The sequence below is a fragment of the Tursiops truncatus genome, chromosome 5 (assembly GCF_011762595.2).
Source record: "Tursiops truncatus isolate mTurTru1 chromosome 5, mTurTru1.mat.Y, whole genome shotgun sequence".
NCBI lineage: Eukaryota > Metazoa > Chordata > Mammalia > Artiodactyla > Delphinidae > Tursiops > Tursiops truncatus.
Window position 1 is genome coordinate 35,766,665 of NC_047038.1, and position 12,375 is coordinate 35,779,039.

The 12,375-nt window shown below is 39.0% G+C and overlaps 2 protein-coding genes across 8 annotated transcripts in view; both read left to right on the top strand.

The window, feature by feature from the left end:
• Nucleotides 1-8,421, top strand: part of SLC9B2 (solute carrier family 9 member B2) — a 51,109-nt gene extending 42,688 nt beyond the window's left edge. For 2 of the 3 annotated variants that reach the window (XM_019928519.3, XM_019928520.3), the window contains exons 12-13: nt 1,734-1,870; nt 4,786-8,421. In XM_019928519.3, coding sequence (XP_019784078.2) covers nt 1,734-1,870; nt 4,786-5,007 — 359 coding nt within the window. In that variant the 3' untranslated portion in view covers nt 5,008-8,421. Of the gene's footprint in view, nt 1-1,733; nt 1,871-3,683; nt 3,801-4,785 lie in introns of all 3 variants that reach the window. The other variant, XR_012331928.1, reaches the window with a different exon arrangement.
• Nucleotides 8,422-11,134: 2,713 nt separating this feature from the next.
• SLC9B1 (solute carrier family 9 member B1) overlaps nt 11,135-12,375 on the top strand; it is a 63,953-nt gene continuing 62,712 nt past the window's right edge. For 4 of the 5 annotated variants that reach the window (XM_019928523.3, XM_033856825.2, XM_033856826.2 and 1 more), the window contains exon 1: nt 11,135-11,240. In XM_019928523.3, the coding sequence (XP_019784082.2) occupies nt 11,227-11,240 (14 nt within the window). In that variant the 5' untranslated portion in view covers nt 11,135-11,226. Of the gene's footprint in view, nt 11,245-12,375 lie in introns of all 5 variants that reach the window. The other variant, XM_033856823.2, reaches the window with a different exon arrangement.

A 12,375-nucleotide genomic window follows, 5' to 3' on the forward strand; every position in this document is an offset into this window, starting at 1 on the left:
TTTCAGTTCTCATTCCCTTCCTCAGTACATTTCAGTTTAGCTTCTGCCCCATCACACAACCAACCCTGCTCTTACCAAGGTTATATTATTAAATCCACTGAATACTTACCAGTCTTTATTGCACTTGATACTACTGACCTCTTTAAAACACTTTTACATTGAAGTCTGAAATTTCATATTTTCCGGTGCCTTTTGAGTCTTTACCGTATGTATGGCTTAAGCGCTGCTCCTCCTCAAAGTTCTTTCCAAAACCTTCTATGCTTCTTGTTCTTTTATCACTTCCTTGAGCTCATCTACACTCAGTGACTTTGATTATAAACTATGTAATTCCAAAATCTTTATCTCTAAATCTATAAATCCAGTGGCTGATTGGACATCACCACTTATAAATCCCACAAAACTTAAAACTCAGTGTGTCTAAAACTTCCTCTTCATCTTCTCCCCAAACCTTCAATGTTCCCTCCTGGGAATGGGATCATCTCTTTTGTATCTTGTACTTCAGCAACAAATATTTTTGAAAATCTACCAACCTGGGAGAAATATCCTCCAACAAAAAGCCACAAAACTTTTCGGTAAAAAAAATATTGCAGATTTACAGTAGAGCCTCCTGCAGTGTCTATCCCTTTTACCCAGGCTTTTGAACTTGACAAAGTTGTTTATCCTTTTTGAACTTCACTTTTTTCAACTGTAAAATGACAGGAATTACCCCACAGGTTGTAAGGATTAAGTAAAGTAATGCACTTAAAGCTTACTACAGAACCTGGCACAGAGTAAATACTCAACAAATGTTACTTTAAAAAAAATCATCCTGTAACTTAGCAGTCACTTTAGCTGTGCCTTTCTCAGATTCCAGTAGCCTGCAGCGGCCAAGTCACAATCCTTTATTTTGCACTTCAGGATGAACTTAACTTTACCAGCAAAGGATTCTAAATGCTGACTGAATGCAGTAGCTGTATATGAAAACCAGGGCTAATGGGCTGTCAGTGTACACACCAGTATGATGAAACAGCTGTAGACTGCCACTGTCTGTTCTGATTGGTCACTGCCCAGCGAGCTCTGTTCTGATTGGCTGATTGCCCCCATAATGGCTTATAAATATTTTGAATATCGCCTCTGGTCTTATACTCTCTGTAAAGAATTCTCAACCACTTTGATGAAAATAATAATTTTTTCCTCTTCTGTGCCCTCTTACCAGTATGCTTATACTGTACTTACCTTATAGTATATTAATTCGTTTTTTATGTTTCTGTCCTCCTCTGTCTTTGAAGTTCATAGAAGTAGAGTCTGTACATTATACATTTTTGGGTACTAGTACCTAGTCCAGATCCTGCCATGCATAGTTATTGAATAAATTCTTGTTAAATAAATGCATGGAAGAAAGTGTGTTTCTTGCTATAAAGCTTAAAAGAACATTCAAATCTCCTTTTAGAAATTAAAATATGTTTAATTTCTGTTTTCAGTTTAAAGGAATATTCTGGTTTCTCTCAGAGCAAATAACTCTTTCGGATTTTACTAAAAAAAAAAAAAAATCAAGGGGAAATACCTTCTTTTAAACATGTGATCTGATTAATCCTTAATATTGATGTTTTGATAAATTATGCCTAGCCATTTTTGTCTTTTTAATTTTGTGAATGTTTTTAGACTTCTGTTGAAAGAGTTCTGAATCAGTAACCATGTGATTCAATTTTTCCCCCAGTATTTCATTATGTCTAAAAACTGAGTATTTCTTACAGGCCTTTGTATTGCCACCCTGGGCATTGCAGTATTGATACGAATTTTGGCTACATATCTGATGGTGTGTTTTGCTGGTTTTAACTTTAAGGAAAAGATATTTATTTCTTTTGCATGGCTTCCAAAGGCCACAGTCCAGGTAATGATGGATTTTAATTCCTATTTCTATATGATACCTTGACATTTTTAATAAGAGGGCTTGTTCAAATTTGGTGAAAATAAATAATTGAAGTTTGATTTATGATAAGATTTTATACTAATTTACTCTTTAAAAGTTTTATTTTTGGTATATTGATTCATTAAATATGACAACTCATTAAATTTCCTTAGATCACCAGGGTGCAACTCAAACTCCAATAAATCCCTACACTACTAGAAAGCAGTAGTAAGTAGCAGGAGGGAAGAGTTGGAATTTTTGTCAGTCAGAGCTCTCTAAAATAACCCAAAGAGATAGTTATTAACTCTATTCATTTCAATATCTTCTAAGAAGAGAGTGAAACAGAAATAGCATAGCCCATCTTAGTATTTGGAAATACTTCAATATCTATATGATTGATCATCAGTTATGCTTGACCACAGTCTTTAATAGAGAAAGATTCATTGAGAAATAACTCAGAAGATGCTTTATTTCCTAGATTATTAGTTGATATTAAATTTTCAAACCACCTGAACCTCCTGACAAACGTCTCAATCACATGACCCAAAATTTGTGCACTCTAATAAAAAGCAGTAACCAATGGGTACTCGAAAGTGTTGACCAGGTATTTGGTAGCATACCTATAATTGCTCGTTAAATTAGAACTTTATAGATCATCATTTGTTGCAAATGTAATATATCCCTGATTGTATTGTGTATTCTCCAACTAATTACAACAAATAAGATTGAACTGTTTCATCCTTGATTATTTTGCAATTATTTAAATGTGTAAATTTCTGTTTCATTAAATGAGAATTAGGTGTTCTTAATTTAGGAAGCTTTGAGGGGTGCAGTGTGCTGCTCTGTAACTATATGCCGGATTTTGTGTGGCTATGGGATTGGGGCATTATTCCAGAGAAGTTTTTCTTTCCATCAGACTTTCAAAGGTGTCTGAGACATAGTGGCTAAGAATGCTGTGAGGTTAATAGAGCACAGTAAGTTGACCAGTTTCTCCCTCACAGTATCTCCAGCCTCCACACTACTTTCAGTAACTTTAGTAGGTAAATATCAAAATAATCGCTCTAGTAGCTTTAGTATGAAAGATTTGTTTCTAACATCAACATTTGAAAGATGGCACTTTCCTGCTATGAAAACAAATTTTAAAATAAGGAGAAATTATCTGGGATGTCTTGAATAATGCATGTTCTCAAAGCAAGTATTGTATACAATTTCTTTTTTCTTCTTTTGCCACTGCACAAGAAACAAGACTTTCTTATATATTTTTTCCACATTAGTGTTCTTTAAACTTTTTTGTCTATGACTTACTATAAGAAATATATGTATATTTTTTAAACATTTATTTATTTATTTTTTGGCTGTATCGGGTCTTAGTTTTGGCACATGAGATCTTTCATTGCGGCACACGGGCTCCTGTTGCCATGCGCGGGCTTCTCTCTAGTTGTGGCGCACGGGCTTAGTTGCCCTGCAGCATGTGGGATCTTAGTTCCCCGACCAGAGATCAAACTGGCGTCCCCTGAGTTGCAAGACGGATTCTTAACCACTAGGCCACCAGGGAAGTCCCGGAAATAGATTTTAAATGACAACTTAGCAAACATACAAACCCCCAAACGTACACACACATACACATATACTCAATGACAGAGAGCTGAAAGAGAAATATACATCATAATGTGTGCAGTTCTTGCTGAGAATTCATGAAATGTTGAATTAGTTATGGCACAAGGTGATCTGAAATAGCAAAGAGCCCTCAAACCCAAGGACTAAATGAGATAGATTTTTATTTCTCTCTAACCAGCAGTGCAGCATGGGAATTCCAGAGCTGGCAGGGTAACTGCTGTCCTCAGCGTATGCCTTTCATCCATGAGTCCAACTTTCACTGTTTGTCATCCAATGGGAAGTGGGAAAGAATAAGGTACAAGTGTCCATTTCTTTTCAGGGAACAGTTACAAGAAGTATTTATCATTTCTGCTCCCCTCTTAATGGCCAGAACTTAGATACATAGCTTCAACTAGTTGCAAAGAAGACTGGGAAAAAAGTCTGTATTTGGACAGCAATGTGACCAGCTAAACTCAGGAGTTCTATTATAGAAGGGAAAAGAGGCATTCAGATATTTGTGGGCAATGAGTCGTCTCTGCCATTGTGTCTCATCCACACTGATATTTTCTCTTCTGTTTCATTGCTATGTTCTGTGCCAATAAGAGGATAACCAGATTGATTGATGTATTTTCCCCATGTGCACTGATAATATTGCATTTTGTCTCTAAGAGTTTTCATAATACTCCCCAGTAGATAAATTTTAAACAAAACATTTCACCAACTCCTAAGGCAAAGAGTTCATCAAATTCCTAATAAGGTTAACTTCAAGTTTCAAAGGTACCTACCACTTTCAAGTTTCTTGATGTTTAACAATTAGCTTAGGCTCTACAGCAATATTCTTATGTTTTTTCATGTAAAATTTCACCATCTTCCAGTAAGTATCACTGCATTTTTTCATCTTGTCCTTTCTTAATTCCAAATTCCTAAAGACAAAAGAATGAGATGACCATTCAGTAACTTTCAACTTTACTCAGGAGGAATTTAGTATATAGAATCTTGTTATAGTTAATTAATATCCTAAGTCTGTATTTGCCTTGTGTTCTGAAATATATTTGCCTGATATTTTTGTAAGTTTACCTTATGCAAATAGGTACATATGAATCATCATTCTTTCCCTATGCAAGGGCAGGGAGAGCTTTTAGATCATTAAAATCAACTGTAGTACACTTTGAAAGAAGACTAATAGAACTTTGTCAGTTGAGCAGAAGAACAAGAAATTTGTTTTTGCAAATGATAAAATAACCGTTTTTTCTATGTGCTTGTCTTATCATGCTTCCAACTTTACCTTTAAACTATTATAGGCTGCAATAGGATCTGTGGCTTTGGACACAGCAAGATCACATGGAGAGAAACAGTTAGAAGGATATGGAATGGATGTGTTGACAGTGGCATTTTTGGCCATCCTCATCACAGCCCCAATTGGAAGTCTACTTATTGGTTTGCTAGGCCCCAGACTTCTCCAGAAAGCTGAACATCAAAATAAAGATGAAGAAGATGAAGGACAGACTTCTATACAGGTTTAGAGGTGAAAAGAGAGAATGCCGAATATAGTCATCAGAAAGCTGCTCTCGGAGGCAACTTTTATCCATATGGATATTGACATATGTACTGTTTAAGCTTAAAATGTACTAGAACCAAGTGTGGCTGTTTCTCTAAACAGCATTTTTAGCCATTACCCTTTCCATCTGGGGGGGATGGGGGTAATGTTCTACATCTCCAACCTGATCTCTGCCTTTTTTTTTCTTTCACACACTATTCATCATTATATCTTAATTTTTATAGGGACATATATACTTGAATGTACTACCACAATTTAATTGCAGTGTCCTGTTCTGCTAACCAACAGCTTGCTCTGACTTACTATTACCATCACAGTTTCACGGTTCATGGTCACCTGGCCTCTCATGCCTTGAATTGCTTTGGGCTCCTCTTTTCTTTTTTTAAAATACCATAACACAATCCCTCTTCAATTTCTATCAATCTCTACACCAGCCTCATGAATATCATATTAATCAGGGTCAGGTAAGCTGCTATAATGAAGAAACGAAAAATGAAGTACTTAAATAGAGAAATTTATTTCCCTCTTATGAAACCAGCTGACAGTGTTACTCTGCTCATGCAGTCTACTCAGAGACCCATGTCCTTCTGTCTTGAGGCTGTGCCATGCCCTAGCTTAGGACAAAGGTTAAAGATGTCTGTCCCCTTTCTAGTCCTCAGGAAGAAGGAAAAAAGAAAGTCCAAGGCAAGCAATTTATTTTTAAGGACGTGCTGTGGAGTTGGACACATCTCTCCTCTTACATAATGTTAGTGAAGCCCACACCCCACTGTGAGGAGGCTGAGAAAGTGTCTCTCACTAAGCATTCACATCCTGGGAGATGGGAAGATCAGATTGGAGAGCCAGAAGTACCAATGTGTTGGGTGTTGCCATCACCTAATAGCATCTTCTTACAGGTTAACAAGGACCATGTAAAGTTTGTAACTTTAACCAAAAGAGTGACTTCTGTGGCAGGAATTTCAGGGATTGCAACATGCTAGTAGAGAAGATAAGAAGAAAGGCTTATCTGCAAAAGTCACATTTTATCCCACTTGATCAACAGAACGTCTCTGCTTTTGTGTGTCACCCATTAAGTTCCTCTACTCTAGGTCAACTCCTGCCTAGTTGTTAGAATAATCATATGTAAATAAACATGTCATTAGACTACCTAAGGGTCTGATTTATTAGCAGACAAACATATGAACAAACTGTAAAAAGGGATATAAGTGCTCTGACAGAAGTGCGAATAGGGTACATACACCCTTCATTTAGTTGTTAGACTAACATCTCATATTGAACTAATCTTATCATTAGACTACTGTTGCAGCCCCTTCCACCATGACATTCACCTCTGTTCAAAACTAGCTTAATTTTTATTAAGCTAACATATTATGAAGCCATAGAATCTTCATTTTTATGTCAGCCTGACTCTGGTTACTTTCTGGGACTGTATTCCCTTAGTGTTTATGTTCTCAAATTGGACTGGATTAATGTATACCAAAGTTCAGATGGATGAACTTCCTTGGCCAGGTGCACCTTGGGGGTAGCACCATAAACTTAATGCTCACCTGGTCCTCTACTTTCACAAGCTCTGAAACTAGATTCATCCAACAAATACTTACTGAAAGCCTTTGGTGACCCAGGCACATCATGAAGACTAATATTGTTTCCAGCTTTAAGGATCTGACAGTCTGATAGAGGAGAGCAACCACTAAACAAGAGATTGCAAAACAGTATGATACGTGCCATGATGCAGGAAGTAGAGGGGCGCCAGGGAGGTCGTAGCAGGAGCACCTTATCAATCCAGGGGGAGGTGCAGTTTAGACACAGCCTCCAGAGAAAGTAGGACTAGGGTTAGGACATGGGGGATGATTAGGACTTAGCAAAAGGCATGTGAGGCCCAAGGGTGCTGCAGTCAGTGCTGGTTCCCATGTTCACCAGTAGCTCTTCTCCATGTAACAGGCTTTGAATACTTTTTAACTAATACAAAATACAGTTAGTATAAGTAAATGAGAATGTTGTTATAAATATTCAAGGCCCCAAAGAAGAATTAGAAATGGAAATTTACAGAATGTAGAAATAGTTGAAGAGCACAGTAAGCCACTGTCATAGCCTATGCCCTTTTCAGAGCAAGCGGCTACTTCCTACCTCTACTCTACACCCAAGTCTCTCTGGCTGTCTGTCCAGTATTGGTCTCTGCAGGGCTCACCATGAAGTCTCAGGTTTGTCACCACATTGTAAGTCACAGCTCTTGACTTGGCTGGTGAACTCAGAGTTAATTTGATACAGTGTTGACTCAAGCCAACCAAACTTACTCCACCCACCCAACCACAGATAGGAACCATTACTCTAACCTCTAGGTGCCTGAAAGAACGGTGTATGTACACTATACATACTTCTGTCATAGTACTTATAGTCCTTTTTTCAGTTTGTTTATATGTTTGTCTCCTATTAAATTAACCCCTGAGGGGTGGGAACCTTATCTTGGTCATCTTTGAATCCTCAGCAGTTTGCACAGGGCATTTAGTAAATTTTTATTAACTGAGTCAGTGAGGAGATTCTCTTTCAGTATCAGAAAACTACCTGCCACATAACAGTTTAGATGTTAGGCTGCTTAGTCTATCTTAGTCTGCTTGGGCTACTGCAACAAAATACCATAGAACTGAGTGGCTTAAACAACAGATACTTATTTTCTCACAGTTCTGGAGGCTGGAAGCCAAACGTGAAAGTTGCCAGCCTGATCAGGCTCTAATGAGGGCTCTCTTCGTAGCATGCTAATAACCTCCTTCTCGCTGGGTCCTCACAGGGTGGGGTGAAAAAATGGGGATGGAAGAGAGTGTGCAAGCTCTCTGGTGTCTCTTCTTATAAAGGCACTAATCCCACCATGAGGGCTCTACCCTCATGATCTTATCCAATCTAATTACCTCTTAAAGTCCCCATCTCCAAATGCCATCACATTGGGGGGTTATGGCTTCAACTTATGAATTTGGTGGGGGGATACAATTCAGTGCACAGCAAGGGTGTCATACTTCCAAGGACAGTGCTAAACAAACACTATAAATTCATGTTCTTCAAGATGCCTATTTTTCCTAGGGTTGGTACCATCATTCTCCCTTTGAGAAGTGTTTGTTTATTGTCTGTTTGTTTGTCTTTAGGCAGACTGATTAGGCTTCAGCTCTTCAAGTTATTTTCACAGTCCAGTGTTTTTCTCTCTGGTATTAACTCCATAACATTGATTGGACTTTAATGTTCTCAAAATATCCTCAGTCTTATGTTTGCAAGTGATCTCATCCATTACATTCTTTAAAAATGGTACTGATTATTTTTGTCTGATTACAAAATAATACACTTTCATTGCAGAAAATTTAGAACACAGAAAAGAACAATAAAGAAAACTGAAACTAATGTAAACACCCATTTTATTTTGATTCTTTTAAATTTTACTCTTAATCTAAACACCCATTTTATTTTGATTCTTTTAAATTTTACTCTTGCAGTTCTGGGGGTTGTCTTATTTTCAGAACGATATATCATCCACCAAATTCATTGGGTGAAAGCCAACATAAATACATTTGACCTCTGGGAAGGCATATAGATTGAAGAATTTTTGTTGTATACGATGAATCCTAAGCCTTCCAAAAAATAATTTATTCACCTGGTAATATTCAGATATTCATTTTGCAATGAATAAAACAGATAAATCCCTGCCTTTATGGAGTTATGTTCTAAAATCCATTCATTCACTCACTCCGAATACACTTGTAACTTGGCTAACTATGTGCCAGTTTTGCTAGGTGCTGGGAAATACAGTGATGAAGATATTCAAGGGTTCTGTTTAATGGAACTTGAATTCTAGTGGGAGATTGACTCTGAGGGGAATACAAATGTGAATAAGATACTTGCCTTCAAGAACCTTACAAGGCAGCAAGATGTGTACAAATAGCTGTAATCCAAATGAATGATTCAAAACTGTTCTCAGTGAGGAAAACTTCTTAAAGGAGGTGATACTTGAACCGGACTTTGAAGAAAGGGTATGATTTGGATTGATGAGTTGATATTAGGGAGTAAAGCGAAGAAGGGAACAGCTAGGTACAGGGCTGGCATATTAGCCAAGTGTGAAAACAGTAAAGCCTGGGGTAAACGGCCGACACTTAAGGTTGATAACGGGAATTAGTGAGAGGTAAGACTGGAAAAGAAAATTGGCACTTAAATCATACCAAATAGATCATTGGCCAAATTTCTATTTTTATTGAAGTGCTTTCAGAAGTACAGAAGATATTTTTGAAACTTTATACAGAAACTTTATACTTTACACAGAAGATATTTTTGAAACTACTTTCATATCCAATTTAGTAAAAACTGCTGTAATGAATAAGGTTCTCTTTGTTCCTCAAAAGTTTTTTTTTTTTTTTGCTTTTAATGACATTGTTGCAAATATAACCAATTTAATTGCTATGAACTTACTATTGACTTTTTTTACCAAAAAAGCTTCAGATGTTTCTTTAGCTGCTTTTTAAGTGATTATTATTAAGTTTGTATTATATTGTCTTTAAATAAATGAAGGACATTATTTTTGAAATGTTTCAGGACATTATATTTCTATATGAATAATTTAGTTCTCTGTAACAGATGGGAATTGCTTCGTGCCATTTTGGGAGCAAGTGATATCACATGCTTTAGTTGACTAACTCAAATTAAATATGGCCTGAGCCCTCTGACCTGGTGAGAATTCTGGAACTCTGTTTGTTGATGTGCCCTCCATCTTCCTTAAATTGACCCTAAAGCATTTGACCTCCAGCAGTCCATTGCATCTGGGGCACAGAGCAATGTCCTGGAGGCCAGCAGATTCCTCTCAGAGGTCCTTCTTCCCAGCTCTACCATTTGTTCTTCATCCCAGTATCCTTGGGGATCTCCTTGCTTTTTCCTTCCATACCATGAGAACAAAGCATTTCCTTAGCCGTATAATCACAAAAGACCTTGTCTACTCTCCTAAAACAAGGAAGAAAATGACTTTAAATCCTTGCTGAGCTGTCTACACCATGCTGAAAGTGGGAAGGGGTTACAATAAAAAGAGAATTTTTACTCAGTCGCCCCAAAAAGAGTTGTAATTTGAATGAGATCTTAAATGATAAATAAGAAAAGGAGAGAGGGAACACTCCGCATAGACGGAATGACTTTAGAAAAAACATGGGGTCAAAAAGGAATACAGCGTGTGCAGGAGAAAAAAAACAGGAAAGGTCAGTTTGTCTTTCTAAGAAGTTTAGACTTTCTCCAATAACAGTTGTTTTCGTCTATATAATAGGAAGCTTGGGGATTCCATAGAGGAAACTTGAAGTCCACCTTTGGCACTGAGAACCCAAAGCTTCTGGGCCCACCTTAAACCAGAGCAGTTCTGCTTTCATTGTTTCATATGAAGATTTCCACATAAGATTTCATGGTGCCGGGGACAAAACTAAACAAAGGTTTTACACTGATAACAGAATATCGTCTGTTTACTTTGTATCAAGCCCTGTTGCAGACACTTACCATGCATCAATTCATTTAGTCTCACACCACCACCACATCCTTTACAGATAAGAAAACCCAAAACTCAGGGAGATTATGTATTTGCCTGTGGTCCCAAAGCTACAAAGTGGCAGTGCTGAAATTTGAGCGCAGTCCTGACCCCAGAGACTATGTTATTTTAAGACTGCACTATATTTAAGTTTACCTAAGAGGAAATATGATCTGAGTTTTGACAAGTTACTTCTGGCACGCGCAGCCCCTGGCGCTGCTTTTTCGCTAATGCCCCTCCGAAGTCAACTCCGTCCCTTGACTTTTACAACACAATAGGTCAGTGTTCTCAGACATGGAAAGGAAAGGGTTGAACAGACTGAAAACACACCGGGCGGTCGCGGAGAACACTGGAACCCTCCGGCTCCGGGGCCTGGAAAGACCAGGACGCCACTTAGACGCGTCAGCCCCGCCCCGCCGCCGCCAGCCCCGCCCCGCCGCCGCCAGCCCCGCCCCGCCGCCGCCAGCCCCCCACTCGTCGCGATTAGCCCAGCCTCGTTGCCATTAGCCCCGCGCCGCCGTCGTCAGCCCCGCCCAGAAGCCGCTGTCGCGCAGCCCACAGCGCTCTCCGAGGTTCCGCCACCTGTACCTCAGAGCTGCGCGTGGGCTTTGCGGCGGTTGCTGGGCGCCAGGGCCGCTCCCGGGGCAGCGGCGGATGCTAAAGGAATTGTATGTACGGCCTATTTGTCTTTACTCTCCCCTTTGGCACTAGTCCCCTGTCTCCCGCGGTCTTTCCTCTCTGGTAGCCCCCAGGAACGCCTTTCCGTCCCCTTCAGTTCTAGGGAGCGTAGTTCTAGGGGGCTTCTTTGCCTGGCGCTGGGGAAACAGTCACAGACCTCTTTCTCTCCTCTCCCTGACTCGTGTCTTTACTCCCTCACCCCACATATCTCTTCTTTATTCTCTCCCTTCCTCCTGCGTTTCTTTCGTTTTACAGGTACTCGCAAGTAAGGAAATGTCTGTCAGTCAGGACTGACTGAAACATTAATTTTATTAAGCGCAGACTACTGTACAAATGGTGCATATCTGCAAATGAACGTTCGTAAGCTCCTGTGATTGGAGATGTGTTCCAGGATTGGTTGCTGATCCTGGGAAGGCTCACCTCCCTCCTCCCACGCCCCTCACTCCGCCTGTTCTATCCCAGTGGACCAGCCCTTTAGATCAGTGCTTTTGAAGGATTAAGGACAGTTGTTGCACAGGTACCACGTGTCAGGCATATCATGTAGGAGTCCTTATTAAGAGCTCTGCAGGCCCATAACTGGTCACTGATGCCCCTCTGTGTGTGTCCTGTAGTCTATGAAAGATCAGATGGGGTGATGGAGAGGGAAGATTGGCTTGGGTGGCACTGAGAGAGGTCACACCTCACTCTGTCATTTTTCATAGGTATAAATAGTATTGTTATTTGTTATTGTTATTCTGTTACTGCAACAGAAGTGTGGGAAGGTGACACTTATTACTATCACATTTAAGAATTCATGCACCAGACATTTTAGACACTATATGCCTGTGAAATGGATATTCATATTTATTACCTTCTGTGAGTACTAGAATTTATACGACTGGTTTTGTCAGTTGACTCTCTGTTGTCATAAACTCCTGGCCAGTACCAGACAAAAGGAAAGAGGCAGGTGTAACAATAGCAATATATAAAGTAATATTTTATAGCACTTCTCATTTTGTATATTATTTTCATACTCATACTGTTTATATAGCCTATGAGATAGAGTTGGTTAACAAAACTCCATTTTACTGAAGAAGGAACTAAACACTGAGATTGGGCAGTATGTGGAACATAGTACAATATACA